The 19,236-nt window shown below is 48.4% G+C and overlaps 2 protein-coding genes across 2 annotated transcripts; one reads left to right on the top strand and one right to left on the bottom strand.

The window, feature by feature from the left end:
- Window position 1: 1 nt before the first annotated feature.
- Window positions 2-5,754, bottom strand: LOC119103528 (apoptosis regulator Bcl-2). The gene is made up of 3 exons (XM_037227108.1): window positions 5,601-5,754; window positions 2,237-2,918; window positions 2-879 (listed from the first exon to the last, which is right to left on the bottom strand). The coding sequence occupies exons 2-3, from the start codon at window positions 2,912-2,914 to the stop codon at window positions 757-759; spliced, it is 801 nt and encodes a 266-aa protein (XP_037083003.1). The 5' UTR covers window positions 2,915-2,918; window positions 5,601-5,754; the 3' UTR covers window positions 2-756.
- Window positions 5,755-16,271: 10,517 nt separating this feature from the next.
- On the top strand, window positions 16,272-18,396 carry LOC119104000 (uncharacterized). Its single transcript, XM_037227714.1, has 3 exons — window positions 16,272-16,341; window positions 17,336-17,526; window positions 17,957-18,396. The coding sequence occupies exons 2-3, from the start codon at window positions 17,338-17,340 to the stop codon at window positions 18,092-18,094; spliced, it is 327 nt and encodes a 108-aa protein (XP_037083609.1). The 5' UTR covers window positions 16,272-16,341; window positions 17,336-17,337; the 3' UTR covers window positions 18,095-18,396.
- The last annotated feature ends 840 nt before the right edge of the window (window positions 18,397-19,236 follow it).

Genomic DNA, 19,236 nt, shown 5'->3' with positions numbered 1-19,236 from the left:
AGACAACACCATTGATTGAGTGTATTTCGACTATTAAGGGCAATTAATACAAAAATAAACTGAACCAATCGGATCGCCGTGTGTCAGTTCGACTACTGTGAGCGAAGCGAATGCAGCCAGGCGCGACCACCAGGCTCAATAAATAATGGGCGCGCACGCACCCTGCACAAGTCGAGACGGCCATCTGGTCCACGCCTGAGTGGCACACAGCGCCGGCTTGAATAGGCTCTGGGTCTATTTCCAGCGGAGGGGCGCACAGTCTGTGCTATGCGCGGCACCACTGACGCAAGGGGCGCTTGGGCGCGGTACACACAGCAACGCTATGGCAGAATGCGAAAAGGCTGGACACTGACGAGGTCGCGTTACGAGATTGCCAGCGCGACGGTGGCGGGGCGTAGTGCTAGCGGCAGCCGGGCTCCATGGAAGACAGCCGCGGCGGGCGGAGGGGAGCCCGCCTCGCCGGCCTCCTGACTAGACTACCGCACTACGCGCTACAGCCGGCCGCGCCGCCGAGCCGCGCCCCGGCCGCCACCGCGGCCGACAGGCCCGAGGTCACAGCGTGACCTCGGACCACCCTCTGCCGCCGAGCATGTCGCCCACGCGCGCCACGAGCCACCTTCTCGCCCGCGCTTTGTACAATGAAGTCGCACAGATAAAACCACCGTGCCAGTGCGGCCCGCCTCGGGCGCCGGGCACGCCGGCCGCCCGCTTGGTCCTCCAGCATTGTTGTGTGTGGGGATGTGCGCTGCTGGTGCTTCAGCGTGACGAAATGAGCGACGCCGTAGCGGCGATGCCCAGCCCGACGCCCAGCTTGACGAGCGCGCTCCACACTTTGCTTTCCATGTCCTCCGGGTAGCGGAAATGTTCACACAGCACCACCTGACAGCAGAGACAGGAGAGTCACACCACCGACCAGAACCGCTGGGACAGGGTACGCTGCGACCACAGCACGATGAACACAGGCGAGTACGTGCGACGAGGAATGTCTAAACACGGTTCAAAAAGTTTCATGGCCCCATCGCTGGCGCGGCACCTGCAAATTATTGCGCCTGCTGACTCACCGCACTGAGAGTAGTCTGCAAAAGCGAGCACGTGAACATCGCTTGCATCTGCGCACATGCCAGCCAAACAGTTGAAATACAAGTGCGCTTGGCCCGTGGGCTGAATGATTCAACGGCCCGTGTTCGTTACGGTCCGTACTTCCCGCACAGCGTCATGCACGGCGGACAGCACCGGAACAGGACCTGACGAGTGCAAAGTTCAGTAACCGATGTTAACAGGGTGGCTGCCCGCAGCCAGCTGGGGTCTCGTTTTTAACTACCACAATGCTGTTTCGATGCAACCATTGTACTGCTCTGAGCTCTGGCTGATAGGTAGCGTTGTGTATTGCGCGTACATAGCAAAGAAAGCCAGGAGCAAAGAAAAAAGCTTGCTGCACGTAACTCTATCAGAGTCCAGGCTATGTGTTCACGACAGGTTTTCATTGTTCAGAGTCTATAGTTATACGCGATAACGAACATTGTGTCCATCGTTTTAGTTTTGGAGGGCAATAAGCTTAGCTCGCCTAATAGTGCTGCTCTTAGGAATGAGGCATCAATAAAACGACCACACATGAACTGAAAATCGTGCTTCCAAACTAGGCACTTCAATTTCCAATAGATGAGATACTAAACCGATTACAACCGAACATGATATGGTTATTGGCCTCCAAGACAACATATAATTTGTTTTGCGAAGCCGTAACATATTCTCGATGTCCGCTATCAAATCCGATGACATCCAGTCCCAATTGCATACTTGTGTCGTGAGGTGGAGAACTACTCTGAAGAGTGTTCACCTGCCTACGGCCATGCGATGTCTCATCATGCTATAATTCGACGCAACGTTATGGTACGCCACAGTGACATCGTACTTCCAGGCTCTCAGAACTTAGGCAACACGTACTGCCTTTCCGTGGAACACATATCTCTCATACACAACAAAGTTATCGTAATAAATAAAAACATGAGTCCAAACGCGCGCACGACTGACTGTAGCGCATAGATACCACGACAAAACAACACAACCCCACCCGAATATGGTAGAAATCAGCGTCTGCATGCTAGCAAATACAAATAATGTTATAAGGTAGTCTACAATTACAAAAGCACCAGGTCAGAAATCAGCAAATTCAAGCAAACCAGCTAATACTGGACTACTGGAGTCTTCCAGTGACTCCTCTGCTGACACTACTTACCCAGCCGCCCTCCTGTCGCACGAAGCCAGTCAGGTGCTCAGAAGCGTACAGGCTCATGAAGCGCGCGATCTCGGCCACAAAGTCCTCCATCTGCTTCTCCTGGCAATAGAGCGCCAGGCGCGCGCCAAACGCGTAGAATGTGACGATGCGAGCCCAGGTGACGTGGCCGCGTTCGAACAGCTCGTCGGCCACGCCCACGAACGTCTGGTAGCCGGTCTCCTCGCGGATCTGCAGCCGGCCTACCATGCCGCTGAACAGGAGACGGTGCTTCACCAAGATCTCATCGACGCAGCGGCGCAGCGTCTGGCAGACGCGGTCGGTCGTCGGCTGCCGGTGCTTGCCGATGGCATAGTAGACGGTGTCGAGCGCCAGCTTCTCGGCCTCGGCCTGCACCGGATCGCGGTGCGTCTGCGTCGCCTTGTCTGTACAGCGGTGGTGCACCAGCGCGCCCAGCAGCGGCACGCGCGACAGCAGGCAGCCGGCGGCGAGCGCGTGGCCGCCGCAGGCCGGCGCCGGCGCCTCGCCCTCGGGCTCAGCCGTTTCCCGGTCGGCCATGGCCGGCGGCGAGGGCGGCGCGCCGTTGGCCTTGCGGCCGGCCGGCGCCGGCTCCGTCTGCGTGTCGCTGTCGGTGCGCGGTCGCGGCTCGGCCGAGCAGGACGCGATGGGCGCGGGCGGCATCCGGCTGCCGACAGAGGAGCGCCGACACCGTTACGGCTGCACCGCGGACTGGCCCCGACGGTGCGGCGCGCGCACGCAGCCGAGTCCTTCGCGGCTGCGCCTGACATGGTACACCAATGGACAACTTCCATGCAGGTGTACAAGCAATTACATGTTTGATGTGTGCACATATTTCTCAAGGGAAGCACCTCTAAACTGATCAGCAGTTTTTTTTTAAACAGAGGTGAAGATACATACCATTTCATATCAACAATGAGCTTGGTTGCAGCTAGCTGACTAGCCCTGATGGCTGATGGCTATAGTATTGTCATGTTGTTAATGGGTATTTTTGCATTTGCACACTACAGTTCCACACTCAACCATATTCTTGTTTTGCACTTTCATCTCTCCCAGTTATGGGGGCATGGCTTCCTGTTCAGTTGGAGAGGTGTCATCAAACTTTACATGACATATTACATGACATATTGTGGGGCGGGTCTTTTTGTTTATGCACAACTACATCCTGCTGAGCCTCAATTCTGGTTTGCCCAATGGCTCAAAGAAACATGGCATTTGACCATAACCACTACATCACTTCACTAGCTGAATCAACTTTAAGCCAAATGAAACCAACCAAACTGCACTTTATCCCAAAATCCTATGACCAAGGCAGATTTGTGAAGATCTTGATTAATTTCCAGGTTACATTGGTCACATCTTCTTACCATGTGAAATTAGCAAATCTTGGAAAGATGGCTATCAGAAATACCTGAAGCCTTTTCTATAAAACACAAAAGGATGCTCTATTCTCAAACACCTACTTCATTCAAACAATCTCAACACTTTAGGCATTGCACCAATAGACTTGAAGACTTAACAGAAAAATAGTTTGTATGTGGTAAGAAGTGGAGTGGACTTGACACACCAAATCAACAAAACAAAGTCACCCACAGCAGCTCTGTTCCCAACCTCCAAAAGGCAGGCTAGACAGATCAGTTCTGCCACCTTTGGCTGGCTAAGTAGCTGGAAGGTCCAGCTGGCAAAATCAGAATCAATACAAAAATGGCAACTTATTGAGCTTTTCTACAACATGATGCATAGATCCTTTCATCTTACTATCCAGTTATCTCTCAGCTAAAATGACCAAGTACTAGTGTGATAACTTCCTCTCCTTCCTTTTTTTCCTTTTCTACCTAACTAACTTGACATTAACATTTCCCATTCCCCTACCATTCCCCTTGTACCCATGTCATTCCATCTAATTTAGGTTTGTCTTTTAGGCATGGGGCAGGTCCAGACTTTGGGTTTTGAAGTAAATTCCAAAACCAATGGCTTTAAGCTTCATACATACCAAGCCTAAACTGAATCCAGTGCCTTCTGATTTAGAAAACACAAAGCCAAGCCAAATCTATGTGCTTATAATGTGAGAATGAAGATTAATGCACATCTACCACAAAACATTCTTTTGCAAAAGCAAAACTGATTTTTGTGTCTGATAAGACTGCATGAGACCAGAAATTAATGGCAGGGTTTCACAAAGTCATTGAGTAAAGTGTTGGCAAAATGGATGAAATTTGCCGACTTTTATCCTTGCCTTGAGTGCTGGCATGTTCACGATGTTGCGGAAGGCATTACCTCACAGATCCAGTCACAAAACTGTTTAAAAACATTCACAAAGTAACAAGAATAAATGCAGTGTGTATTTTTACAGGAATCATGCATGAATCTTGGAACCATGTCATTAATAATGCTGTAGGTTCTATTTGCTGCTCTTTGTGTTAACTGTTGTTTCCTTCCCTTCAGTGCCACCCTTGGAGGCTTAACAAAAATGCTCTGCAATGAGGATACAGGCTAGCTTCCACTACACCTGAAACAAAAATGCATCTCTGTAACCCTGAGCATACAGCAAATATTTCATATTTGTTATATATGCCAGCCACAAAAAGCGAGCCATCTAAAATAACCGTAAACTTTAGTAAAACATGTTGATTGATATCTTAGATTGGCCACAGGAAAATTTAAATAAAACTAGGTGGAAACAATTATTACTCACAAAATTAGTCCCTTCTTTGACAGTGGTCTGCAAAAATGACTATGGTCATCTGAACCAGATACATTTGGCTTATCTGTACATGCACACTGCTTAAGTTCCAACCAGGTTGCATTCCTACTTCAAACACATTGCACCTGCATTTGCTGTAAAACACACTAGTAACCCAGATATGTCCTTATCTAAAAACATAAGCCTGGCTCTAGAAGCAGGAAGAGCTTAAGAACAAGTTTGAAATCAAACCTGAGATACAGCAAGAACCAAGATCTGGTCATGTTGTAGAAGATGCAGTTCATTCAGGTGAAACATGTGTTTGATCATAGCTCAACAAAAATGCCAATTTGTTTCTAGCATCTATAATCTGCCTAGGTAACAAGCATTGAATCAGGTTCCAAAAAGGACCAATGGTTTGTGGCAATGACCAGCCCCAAGTCATTTACCACTAGATCAGCCACCACATGTGACAACACATTAACACAGCGGTGGCAGTGATGCTCTCGCTTATCAAGCAAATCATAGCATACATAATCAGGCAATTGCGCACATTCTTTTGTTTGGCGTTCAATGCAAGCAGGCCAGCCAGTCCCACACCCACGCGCAGCTTTCGTCTAGGCATTAACACGAAGATGGTCAACTGCAATCAGCAACCTGACCTACCAAAGTCTGATGATGGGTATCAGGAAAAGCTAGTTGTATCTTGCATAAGTGTCGGGCTCAAAAGCAACCACCAATATGACTTCTAGTCCGGGTCTTACGGAACCCCGCTTCCACCACCCAATTCCGGAACGTCCCTGCCCCGCGTGACACAACGGAGAACGATCGGTTGGGAAGGTGAGCCCGAATGAAAGGGGATTTCCATCACTAGATCTAATTTCCAAAATATATTTGAACTTAAAAATATATCTTACATTAAAATAAAAGTTTTGTTTTAAGACCAGGGCAATTTACAAAAAATCCTATATTGTCACCATTTATGCAATCAACGTTTCACTAGTGGTGAAATTCATCAAGTATGCTCCTTTAACTGGCGCATCCAAGGCAAAGTCATCCGCTGTTGTCAAACTGCTGTCACTGTAGAGCTCACACAACTTGGCAACGTCATTGATGTTGCAAACCGGGCGCAGTTACAGCGTCGTAAAACCTGCGTGGATGGAAAGCCTGGTCGTCACCGATCCGGGAAGAAAGGGAACATTGATGCCAAACTAGATATAATGTGATTCAAATGATGCAATGGATGTCATTTTGGGAACTTAACGGGATAAAACAGTGCGGCAATTGTGTGTATGCAATTTTCAATCTACAATCTGCCAATCTGGAAAGTGCAACGCGTCACTTGCTAAAACCGGTTGGGGGCGGGTGCTTGAGGCTTAGTCGATAAATCTGACCTAACTTTGCCCCAAATCTCGACTTCCTTGGGATTTCGACGTCTGATTTGCGCCCCTAATGTCAGAATCAACCTATCAACGCGGCAAATATGGGTTCCAAAATAGCTTTGATGTTCAGACACTTGCTGCATCTCATTGGCCCAGTATTCCCTTTTTTGCTCATATGCATGGAGGGCTCAGAAGCGCCTTGAGGGGCTCAAGCGTGGATGTAGAAACAGGGGGGGGAGGGGGGACAATGCCCCCCTCCACTTTCAACTTGGGGGCAGCGGTGTCAACTTTTTCAGATTAAGGTTGTGTTTAGCTTTCTTTTGCACCACATTTAACATACATGCCGAGTTGCCTAGTTCACCAGCCATCTTCCTCAAGATGCGTCATCTTTTTTGTTTGCTTATTGGCTATCGCTTAGTGTCACAATCATGGGACGACGCCGCGCGACCTACGGAGACCGCAACGTCGGGCGTCGAGGCTGTTGTTGCTGTGACTGGCAAGCGCGCATGTTCTGAACCATATTGTATAATTTTTATCGGCAATCAATTCTGAACGAATCTCGAACATTTTAGGACGAACATGATTTAGCCATGTTAATACAAGTTTAGGAACCGACTTCATTTACAACCTACGTTTAGGGAGTCCTCAATATCTCTGAAGAACACAGAAAACATGGGACTGTAGTCTATGTGACAATTATTTGAACACCTGTGGGGATCAGGAATCTTGCTGTGTCAATGAGGACTCCTATGCTGATCCAGGGCTAACTGCGCGGGCCAGAAGACCTTCTGTGTCAGAGAGGGGAACAATATGATATGATATATCCTTCTAATGACCTCCGGATCAACCAACAGATCCCGCCTCTTGTCGCCAAAATGACAGCCAGAAGACACTTCACGATTGGACGGAATGGCCCTTCGGCCCTTGACCGGAACCGGTAAGGTGCCCCTGGTGTTGTACTCGATGGGCCCCTCGCCCGCAAGGAAATAAGGGGTCCCATTATTGCTGAGTAGAGTGGGGTTTTCATTATTGTTGGAAAGGATGGGTCGGACTGAATTTCAAAACGAACAAGGTTACCCCATGTTTGCCTGAGAACGTTCATTTTTTCAGAATGGATTTGTGAAAAAATGACATTAAAAAATTTGGACGTGGCCGCCCGCAAACTCGACAGCAAGGACAGCGGTGCCCTGGGTCGCAGGTTCCACAAATCCGAATGGCGTCAGCCACTGCAAGCGCCACCAGACGGCGGGAGCCGTGTTAATCTGTCTTCTGGACAGATTAATAGTTATAGAAACACAAAAAATAGAGATTTTACCTTACTCTTCCAGTTCCCCCACCAGATTTCCAGCACCACTTCGCGGTGCTTTAAGGGCTAATCCGCTCTCTTCATTGGTCTAAAAATTGCACACGTGAAATATGCGTTCAGACTGTTTTCTAAATGTAAAATTTGATGTCCTGAAGCATTCAAAGGTACGTCTTTCAGAAGCGCCATCATTTTTGACCTCCCATGGACCACGGCTCAGCAGTGGCTACTAGGCCGACGCCGCGTGGCCTACGGAGACTGCAACGCCTGGCATCAAGGTTTTTCAAGGTGGGCGCACATCTTAAAAAATCAGGTTTCATAAATTGTACCACTAATCGATTCTGACCGAGTGTTGAACATTTCCAGACAAACATGGCCTGGCCATGTTAACACATTATTGACCACTCGATCCAAAACCGAATTCTCATCATCAAATTCCGATCAAGCATATCGATCTACAGTCAACCTTTGCGATGTCCTTAATGTCTTTAGAACCCAAATTAAACAGTCTGACAAAGCTTCTGAACTTTATCGGTTGATAAACAGGCCACTAAACTCATTAAACCCTGCAGCCAATTAAGGGCACCTGTGATTTATTCCATCGGTAGTTCAACACCTGATTTCTGCAGCGTATTGACTTTACAATGCAAACAGAATTGATCTCACGGTAGCTTCTGGTTTCTGTTCTGGTTTCAAGGCAAAAATGGTAATGAAACCAAGGAAACCGTATCCCAGGTTGACAAGTAAACCATATCCGGGGATTTTTGGAGTTACCATACGATGGATATTTGACGTCCCTGTGCTCCCCTTAGCAAGGCCCTCGCTACGCCCCTGCCTACACACAAAAGCAGATAAAGTCGTCTTCGTTAAATTACGTGCAATTACATGTTCGTTAGACCAGTTCATACCTAAGGCAGGCAGCTTCCCGAAGACTTTTTTCTGTGGTGGTTTCGGTTTAAGGGAAGATAATTCGGAAAAAGGATGCTGTTGCACGTATCCAACATGTTTTACACACCAATAAGTAGCAATGCTGATCCAGAAATATGCATCAGAGCAGCCACACGATCAGTTCGCGGTCAGTCATGCGGGAGACAGCCGGGCCTGGGCAGTGGCCGCCGACGGCGGACGAGAGCAGGGCTCAGATATATATCGTATAAGACTATATGGTATAACTATATATAGTATAACACTATATATATATATATATATGTATATATGAGATAAAAACAACAACAATCTCAACCTTGTTAAACTTTTTTCGCTACAGTTTCTCGTTTCCTTGCGCAAGTCCTTTGTTCTGACTTAGCAAATAAATAAGGCTTACGTACAAAAATAACAATTGTTACGTAATTCAGAGCTAAAATTACATGAAAATAGATAACTCGCCTTAGGTTCAGCTATTTCCTCCACTTTACGTGTGGACAACCTTTTCAGAATACACAACAACTGGTTACATAACACTAAAAAGCATACGCTCAGATGACTATAATATCGTGTGGTCGAGTTTGTTTGAGCTATGGGCTGTGCTCTATGCACCCAGTCGAAGTTCGTACTAAAATGACATTTTTGCCACGGTTTATATAGATACGGTTGCGCCATCAACGCCAGCTGCTGGATCCCGATTAATGTGCACACAGCTCAGGCCTGGTAAATATCTCACCATGCCTCGTGCATTTCTGTTACCACGCCTTTCTCAGTATATCAAATATTGGTAAAATGCTCCTGAAAGTGAACAAGCCAATGACAGTATAAAAAGTCACCCTCATGACATTGTCATCTCACAGTTGCCCGTGCCATCACGTATGGAGCAGACAAGATTGTATCGCTGCTCCCCTCACATGCGTTTCAGGTCTCGTCATTATTTAGTTGCCTCGCTTATCAGCCCGTTGCCCGTTGCTAATCAGAGCACTTTGGCCTTAACAGCACGTTATGCTGAAGGCCCCAGCGGAAGAACAGCTTCAAAACTGCCTATCAAGCTCATATCCAGACAGCAAGATGAATGAGGATAAATCAGCGAGAAACAGCGGTAGATTTGTTAACGATAATGTATGCTAACCTTGCTAGCGCCACCGCAGTCCTCTGAGATGACCTCGAAGAGCGTGGCTGTTCTCAGCTTTGCTCCTAGCAACAGTGTTTGCGTCGGCCATCTTATCAGGCAACAGTGGCGTTACTTGCGGGCAATAATTTAACGCATTCGACTGGTAATTCATGCATCATTCATATCATATGTGTGCAGTATGAGCCGTCGGGGGCATCACGTGTCCTTTGCACATGACGAGTGCATGCGACATAATATGTTGGGTTCAGGTATGTTGAAAGGCCTTAGATGGTTGGAATGACAAGTTTAATACGCAATGCACAGATGCATAATGGAAACGCAGATGGTGCGTTGACGACACGTGCTAATATGCAAAACACTGACTTACTGGCTCAGCAAGTCATTGCTGCATGTGTTGCCATCCAGCTTTTAAGTACCGTCATTTTGGTAGCCTCTTGTAAGGTCAAAAAGAGCTAGAAATTTTGCATATTTATGCAAACAACAACTTGAAGCTTGGAAAAAAGCCTTACGTCAAGCCTAAATCCATCTTAAGACATATTTTTGTACTGACTTGGCATAATCTAAATGAGTGCTTTAAATCCTGTCCAATCGAAATGACATGTCACTCCGGACCACAAAATGTCATATTCACTCTCAGTTGCAGCTGGAAATGTCCTTTCGGAGCGTAACGCAGCTCAGCTCACGCACTAAGAGAGCTGACGGAGACAAAGTGGTCATTTAGCCTATCAGCCCACCGGTAACTGCTCTCCATTAGCGAAGCCATCCCCTCTCCATAATTTGGTGATGCAAGGAGTTGCCTAATATCTTTCCACGTAGGACAGGAAAGGAGGCGCTTGCCCGGCACTGAGTGGCTTTCACTGCGCTTCGTTTGGTCTTTACTTGGTTCTCTTCACTTGATCCTCTTCCAGTCCATTCGCAACTAGGTGACAGCCGAAGGCGTCTCCGTCGGTCAGGCGGAGTGCAGTCAGCAAACTCGCGTCCGCAGTGCTGTTCATCTGAACAGAACAGTTCATCTGAACTTCCTGCAATCGTCAGTAGTCGCATTTAGTCAAGCGTTTCCACAGCGATCGCAAAGGGTGTTTTTGGAGGTGTTTTTGTTTCGTCATCATATCCCAATCTGCCCTTCACGTTCGCAGATGTGGTCCCATGGAACCCAATCATGTCGTACCACAAACGTGAAATACCGAATGGGCGCATGATTATGCAACAGCACATGGCTAGAGTAGCAGGTTACGCTTTTTTTGAAAACCCGGACGATGAACCATGGGTTTAGCTTCGGCCTGTTCTATTTTCGCGCATTTCAAACTTGGCTACAAGTTAGGCCCCTGACTTACAAAAGTCCTCAGGTGCAAACTGTTTTAAGGGCTTATAATCACATCAAAGAAATTTTTGTCCCGCGCCAATTAGTTTTCGGCATGCTTCGTGCCACATGGAGCAACCGGATCTGCTTATCATTCAGGTCAAGGACACAAATACGGGCCCTGGCTTTCAGAGCATTCAACGGTGTATCGTTAAACGTCATGTTCATTGCCATTTTCATACCATCAGCCATCGCAGATGGTCATCGTATATAATTTTCTGTAGAACTATTACCGTGAGTTTGCGCTTGAGTGAAGGAGGGGCGTGTTAAAATGGTGCACCGGGGACACTTACACACCTATACAGTTTTTATGTGTGTTGAAATGCATTCGACGACGTGAGACAATTAAAAAGTTGAGGTAGACTGGTCAAAATAAGTCTGGTCAAAAATAATGAAATAAATAAGAGCAGATACAGATATCAATAGCAGGCGGCGTATGTAGTATTCAATCCGCGCACGCTTAATAGTTTAATGGCTATATCCCGCTCTTGTGGCATTTATGCTTCAAAAATATGAAGACAAAGGCTCGCAGTAGCTTGTCATTTAGAAGTATCTCGGTAAGAGTTAATTCAGGCGGGCCGCGGATGATGGGTGTAGCATTAATGCTGCTTGGGGGAGGGGGGGGGGGGGGGGGGGGGGGGGTGCAGCTGCGTCCTCAAGATTGGACCTACAGTATTGCGCCAAAATAAACCCTAAAATGGGATTGACATCCTGATTTTTTTTAAAGATTCGCCTCTGCTGCTCATGTTAAACCCCGGTTTGTGATCCCGAGAAGAGACCCCGAGATACGAATCGAGATCGCATGGACGAAGGATCTTTAGAGTTTCTTACTCAGTAGGCAGACATGGCAACAGTCAACGTGGTGCCAGTTTGTAATTTGATCTAAACACTTCAATTTTTCACGTGCAACGTTTCGAAATCCACGCTTTCACATAAAGCCTTTCGCTTTGACCTCGGTGGACAAGGCATGGATGTCTTCCGTGCGATCTCCAGTTGTGAGATTCGACTGAAGCATTAGCACCGGTTTCTTGTCTGTGTGATCACAGTAGGTATGTCGTCAGCAGCCGGACGTTGTTTGTTCCACGTCGCCCGCGCTCCATTAGTGTGGCGGCTGCGACGGCTGGCGAGACAAAGTGGCTGCGCTGGCTGCGCCGAGACCGCCGCCCGCTCCAGAATCGGTTTCCGACCGCCACGCTGCCGCTGCGCGCCGCCCGCCGTTGACGCAATACCGGCGCAGATGCTGCCGGTGACGTCACAGCTGACGTAATATGGCCGCGGCTGTGTAAGACGGTTGGATGAGTCTGCACATACGCGCCCGCCTGGTAAAGCCCTGGACCACCTTTGCTGACTACTGCCAAAACGGGGGTTTGGGTGTGCATTCTTCTGTACGATAATGCAGTGTAGAACGGGTTGACTCGTCGATGTTTCAAACCAGTGGACGCAAATTGTAGGAAAATGGGCGTAGTTTCAAAAATTGCGCTGGGAGCCGAAAAGTGAAAAGCACACAACCTACCCCCGTCCCCCTCCAACCCACTCCCCAAATATCCACCAAACGCGTTTCTCCCCCGTTTCGGCCCACTTTCTTTTCAAAGTTCGGGGTGAGGGCTAGGGCTCAAGTTGAAGGGGGGGGGAGGGGGGTCTGGAGCCTCCCAAATGAATATGAAACTGCACCCCAAATACACAAACTATGTACGAAGGCAGATCAGGATCCGTTAATGTTTTATTGAGCGTTACCCAAACTGAACCATACTGACTGCTATGCCTATCACTGGCCCATCACTGGAGAACTGAGAACCGCATTTTCCCATCCACGTACAGTTGAACCCCTTTGAGGGTCACCTTTATCAGAACGCACTCTTTTCAGAAATTCGCAAGGTGTTGTCGGTTTATGAGACGAGAGAAAAAGTAGGATATCTCTACAAATAAATGATGCAATAAAAACCATACGATGAATGAATGAACTCGGCTGACTGGATGAGGTATTCTCAAAACGATGGGCTGATTTTTGACCGCATTTGGAAGACCGCCATGGAGTCATTGGAAAAAATCACGAAATTTGTCACCGTTTTTTTTTCTCGAAACGAAGTATGGTTATGCATTACACGTTTACCCTGCTATAACACAATTTGCTCTTCTTGAAACAAATTGATGAACGCTGTATGGAAAGTATCTTGCCATGCCGGAGCGGGTCTGAATGGTTTGGACCTATAGAAAGCACGCTATTGGAACAATTTGCCTCAAAATTGCAAGAGTTGACTGATCACACATCTTCCTGAAAATTTGATATTGTCATTTAAGGTGTTGACTGGATAAAATGAGAAAAAATGGTTATCGGTCCGTAAGTTGGGAACACTTCCATTGGCCCTGTGCGAGCAAGCTCCTAATAACAGTTATGGAAGGCTGAATGCAAAATTGAGGCTTCTGTACGACGTAATTGTTCCACGTCGCACGAACACAAACCATGACAGATGTGAGCTCCTGCGCCTGACGGCCTTACGTGACAGCGTGAGTCGAAGTCATGAAGTCATGCGGTCTTTTCGTCCATATGAAATGGAGAGAGAGAGAGAGAGAGAGAGAGAGAGAGAGAGAGAGAGAGAGAGAGAGAGAGAGAGAGAGAGAGAGAGAGAGAGAGAGAGAGAGAGAGAGAGGAGAGAGAGAGAGAGAGAGAGAGAGAGAGAGAGAGATATATATATATATATATATATATATATATATATATATATATATATATATATATATATATAGGTTGCACACTTAGCAGGTTTTTTTTGAGTGGAGCACACACGTCTCGTAATCAAATTTCGCATGAATTAATATGCGTGTGAGTAAATGTGGACAGCTAAAAACCTCAAGCAGGTTCAGATATGCAACGCTATTGAGAACATGGAACCTTTTTTGTACGTCATGAAATACATTCCGCAGGCTTTCGGTGCGCCCAAATAGGGTCTTCAGTGCACCAATGTACGCAAAGCATGAGAGACATCCCCATTTTCTCTCCAATAAAAATAAAAAACGCCATGTCCTGTACGCCTCTGCATTGCGTGCACCATTGTATGATATAACGGGCTGCATAAGGGGCTGCTGTCAATGTTACCGATCCCACTGGAATGAGCCCCAGAGGATAAAATTTGGGACGACCTCTGTGGTCTGTGATAAGGTCGACTTACATCGCTGCCCGGAGGTGAAAACAGAGCTGCAGTCAGCTTTAGTGGCCATGGGCCAAAGTCGCAATCGAATTCGCCGCGAACGAATCAAGCCTCCTTCTTAGAATTGAGGCATAATAGCGCGTTAAATACCAAATGCTGTTCTTCGGGCCAAAGCAGAAAAAATCGTGTTCAGACCTCTGCGACTGTCGTCTTTTTCGGATGAAATCCAATACGCGTTTGATTTTGAACGCGTGCATTGTGCCGAGACAGCCACAGGTTTTCCTCACAGTTTAATTTGGGAGCCGACATAGGATGCAGAGACGTTGAACGGAGGCTCACGAGTGATCTAATTTGAGCCGTGTCCCTGCACTGTCTCACGCTAGCGGCAAACCAGACGCTAGCAGTCAATCTTGACTGAATTGCCAATACGGCGGACGAACAGTTTGGCGTCGCGTGGTGCAACGCCGGCAGCCCACAGGCTCGTGACGTCATAATTCTGCCCAGCAAGTACATCGACAGGCTCCGAGGCATCACTTATACAGGCCTGGATTATTGCCACATGAGCAGAAACGAGGCCATCCTGCGAACTTTGACAGTGAATCATCCGTGCTGGTTCAACACATATCGGGCAGATAGTGCGTACCAGAAGTTTCTGTTTATCGCTGCCGAGGGCGTTTGTCCGTGCGCTAACATGGTCCACCGGATAACTGGAGGCGAGTGCCACGTCCACACCACGGTACATTGGAGCCCGATCTGTCCCGTCTGTAAAATGATTTGCGACATCTCACCAAGCAGCAAGGAACACTCACAACGCACATCAGTGATAGGTTTTCGGTACATTTCTACTGTTGAAGGACTTTAGGCTTTAGCCTGTTATGCGTCTGCGAAGATGCATCCAATTGGCTCAGTATGCAACAATTTTTCAATGTCGACTTCTCCACTTTATCAACAACAACTGATGTTTGTGCCCATAACCAAAATTTGGAGTCTGAACCTGTTGAACGTTGAACCAACGCGAGATCGTCGACCTTTTCCCACAGGTTTCACATAGCCTAGCTTGGCCTAACATACGCTGACCTAACGCTTACGTGATGGCGTCGGTGCCTTTGTGGTTAGTATAAACAGCCAAGCGACTACTTTGTGCAAATAACGCCTTCTCCTCATTATCATGGGCGTTGTTTGGGGCTTTCTTTGTGCACGGGGTGAACATTTTTTGCCCAGTCGCGGCTGCTACCGGTCGCTGGACTCTGCGGTCAAATCGGCCAAAGCAGTATCTTAAGTGCAGGCGGATTCCAAAAAGTCTGCAATACTGAATGTTAATCCGAATTTGTCTTGTTCCTTAAGCAACGGCGAAAACCCTTGTGCTGCGCAATCTATTCAGCCGATGTGTTACATGGTGTTACAAACATCAATGTGTTACAACATCTGTAGTTACATCGTGTGTGAGTAAACATGGTCAAAGGGCTTTCATATGATTTACAGCAAAATACAGCATGGATAGGTCTCGGGGGAGTAAATATTGTGAGCCTTTTGACTAGCCTAACCGAAATGCAGCAAAACATTATTTCTTAATCCAGGATTAAACCTACAGATTTCAAGGGCTGAGAGTGTTTAATCCACAGGGTTGAACTAATTCCATTTTAGACTATTCCATTTTCATCTAGTTTATTCAAGTTAATCCCTTACATTCAGGTTGCCACTTCACACTTAAATGTTCAAGTAATTATCATTCAAATCCGGCGCTGAGCTTTGCTGATCGTGATTGGTATTGACCAACATTGCACCCCGCCTTCCCTTCAAAATCATCTGCCGACATCGCCGACGGGCTCAGCAATTACAACGCTCCCACTGACCTCCGACCAACTAGCTCCAGCGGCGCGCCGGCCGAGCCAGCTGCTCTGACCGCCGGCCGGGTCTCAGTCCGCCTGGTCCGGGGGCGACAGGGACGCTCCGTCGCCCTGCGTGTGGGGACCGGCGAGCCTGGCAACGGACCGGTGAAAGCGCCCGGGCCCGGCCCACACCACCGGGACAGCGTCGAGCGCGGCCGAGAAGGGCGGCGCGCTATAAAGTCGCCGGTTGGCCGCTGGACGAGCACAGTGTCTGCACAGCACTTCACCAACGCAGCTGACTGGCTTTGGCTCTCGATTCGTTGCCGCAGTAGGTGTCTCTCCGCGAATGTCTGCCCTATCGCATGCCCGGTTGACATCTGCTGCCACACTGATGTTGGCATGGATACAGATGTGTCTGTTGATGCGTCTGGGTGCATGTGTACGTGCCGTTGGTGCCTGCGTTCGGTTTAGTTGTACACACTGTTGGTGTAATTAAGCTGCCCTTCCCAACGCCCAGTCCCAGGACATCACACAGTCCAGCCAGAAACCCAGGCTGTGCCAAAGCACGAGCTGCTGTGCGAACGGGTGATGTCCAAGTTCACGATGTCCTCGGAGCTTGGCAGACCAGACTAGAGCGCCCGGATATGGCCTCTTCCGCACATCAGCTACGAGCTGCGGCTCCAGACCGCGGACTCCGGTACGAATCCGAACCCTGAGGTTTCGGATTCAGCTGTTGGCACCCGAGGTGGAGATCGCTGCAAAAAATTGCTTATTCGTGCACCAGTGACCCATGTGCCAGTCGAATGATAAATTCGGGATTTGAGAGCGATGCTCAACGTCGCGGAAGCTCAGGCCAGTTCGTCATGCTGGGCAAGCAAACCGGAAGCACCCGCGAGCCCTGAGGAGGTGCCGGTCCGGGGTGCTGGTGTTCTCACACAGCCGGAGGCGGTGGCGTGCCCTTGTCATCGGTCGGGTACACGGTCTTTTGCAGACGGTGAAACTCTCGGCCTCTGCCAGATGACCAGTGGCAGATTACTCTGCGTAACGCCCGAAATGAGTGCAGCCCCCTGCACGAATATATATTTCACAGGCATCTAGACAGAAGGTCAAGCGCCAGTGCATTGGTGTTGGTCTTTCATTACTCTGCGCTGATATGGCCGACCCCGTTTGTGGCCGATCTTTCAAGCCAGTTTCGGAGACACTAGTCAACCAAAACTATGAGCCTTTAATCCACAGTCGGCCACATGTTTGTTTTGTTTATGTTGCATGCTATGTTGTGATGTATGCTTATGTGTGTACGCACGTTGTTTTTGTTTTCCCAGCTATGAAGTACGCGTTGCTCCTAAGCGTCCTGGTTGCCTGTGCCGTGGCACAAAAAGACTACAACAGAGGCTACTTCCAGTACGCCAACGTCAAGGGTGCAAAAGAGTACGAGCACGGGTACAACAGAGGCAACCCGCAGCACTTCCGTACTCATCACCAAAGGAACAAGGACCACACCTTCCAAGCCAAGGTAACCCCCTTTCTAGGCCTCTGCGTTTCTTAGTGAGGGCTTGTTATCTGCTATATCCTCCGTCACTGTCCGGCCAGAGCGGCAGTGAGAGGCACTGAACGCCATCGTCGGTTGTATTGTATGTAGTGAGGGCTTGTTATCTGCTATATCCTCCGTCACTGTCCGGCCAGAGCGGCAGTGAGAGGCACTGAACGCCATCGTCGGTTGTATCACCGGGCTATGTTGTATTGCGCCTCAATGTCGAACACCGCGGCGTGACGTGCGTTGCTTGTCCTCTTGCTGCAGCACCTGCTGCTGCCGCTTTTGATGTCGATGTTGAGGTTCATCGCTTTATCGCCATCTGTGTACTGATTTTGTCCTCGTGTTGTGCAGCGAGATCACTGGGCAACATGTGCAGCAAGTCTTAATACCATGGCCTCTGCTCCTGCAGATGACCTGGGGCGACTACGTGGGCGGCCACGGCGAACACTACTTCGAGTACAACCACGGACCTAAGTCAGCGGCTTACGAGAAGCCGGCCCCATATGCGCCCCGACCTTACCTGCCGTACAAGCCTGCCTACAACTGAATCGTACGCGACTGTCGGAACACCACGTGTCTTTCATACCCGCCGTCCAGTCGCCTGATGGTTGTCATCTTTGAGTGACGTAGCCTGTATGGTGTAACTCCCGTGGCGAGGCCCGGGAGCTAGCCATGGACGTGGATCTGGCCGTTTGTTGCTTTATTTTGTGCGCGGTTAGGTACATGTTTGTTCTGTTGAACGTCTTAATCCGGCGTGCTCGGTGTTACACATCACATCTAGTCTTCCAGCGCATGTTTGACGTTGGTGTTTTATCGGCTGGAAGCATGTGTGCTGCTTTGTAATAAATAGTGCAGGTACCGACAGATGGTTACACTTTTGCTGATTATTGATGCAAGTAAAACATCAAAAGTGCGATAAGCGCCTGGAAAACAATCTTCACCGCACCGACTTCCGCAGTGATGAACTCAAGTGTTTTGCTCTCCATTGCTGCTATTAATAGAGTTCACAATGGCAACAAAACTGAGATGCCATATCTCTGCTCAACTAATGCATTAAGTTATATACAATGCCGTTCCAGGAGCGAAATGCAGGCTTAAACCAACTGCGCCAATGTTGCAATGTGACATCTGTTGAGAGGTCGGCCAAAACGGGTATACATAGGTGGCGCTATAAGTCAACGTTATCGGACCGGGGTTTACAAATCTCGGGGTGACTTCAAAAATGGCAACGTAGCTCAGCCCCTATGCGGAGCTCAGCCGACAAATGTTCACCTGGACTACTCACCGCTACCCATCGCTTATGTTGAAGGCTTAATACTTAATATACATAGCTTAACACACAAAGTCACCGCTAGTGCTTACTCGCACCTGCAACGCGCAGCTCCCCACCGTTTGCCTTGTGAAACGTGGAGGCACACATTTCCTAAATCTATTGAAAACCAAATGTCACTATGAACAGAAAATCCCCTCGCTATCATGATGTGGGGAGGTCCTGGACAGCTGTTACACGCGGGTGTTTGTTGGAGCATCCTCAAACATTTTCATCTCCAGCCGATTTTGACAAATTTAATTCTGACTAAGCCGTTAAGCAATCTCGCTAGGCACTGCTCGTACGCGGGCATCGACCCCCCACTCATGTAACTCGGGCCATGAAACAGGCTATCCAGTGTTGAATTTCTGATTGGCGCT

This window comes from Pollicipes pollicipes, unplaced genomic scaffold (genome assembly GCF_011947565.3).
Source record: "Pollicipes pollicipes isolate AB1234 unplaced genomic scaffold, Ppol_2.1 Scaffold_5724;HRSCAF=6776_pilon_pilon_pilon, whole genome shotgun sequence".
In the NCBI taxonomy this organism is placed as follows: Eukaryota; Metazoa; Arthropoda; class Thecostraca; order Pollicipedomorpha; family Pollicipedidae; genus Pollicipes; species Pollicipes pollicipes.
The sequence above is the reverse complement of the archived record's forward strand: the minus strand, read 5'-3'. Positions and strand labels throughout refer to the sequence as shown.

Excerpts from the sequence above, each read along its gene's own strand:
- LOC119103528 (XM_037227108.1), bottom strand. The coding sequence starts at position 2,914 with ATGCCGCCCGCGCCCATCGCGTCCTGCTCGGCCGAGCCGCGACCGCGC. Across the intron at positions 880-2,236 it reads TGCGACAGGAGGGCGGCTGG|GTGGTGCTGTGTGAACATTT; the intron begins GTAAGTAGTGTC and ends CTCTGCTGTCAG.
- LOC119104000 (XM_037227714.1), top strand. The coding sequence starts at position 17,338 with ATGAAGTACGCGTTGCTCCTAAGCGTCCTGGTTGCCTGTGCCGTGGCA. Across the intron at positions 17,527-17,956 it reads ACCACACCTTCCAAGCCAAG|ATGACCTGGGGCGACTACGT; the intron begins GTAACCCCCTTT and ends CTGCTCCTGCAG.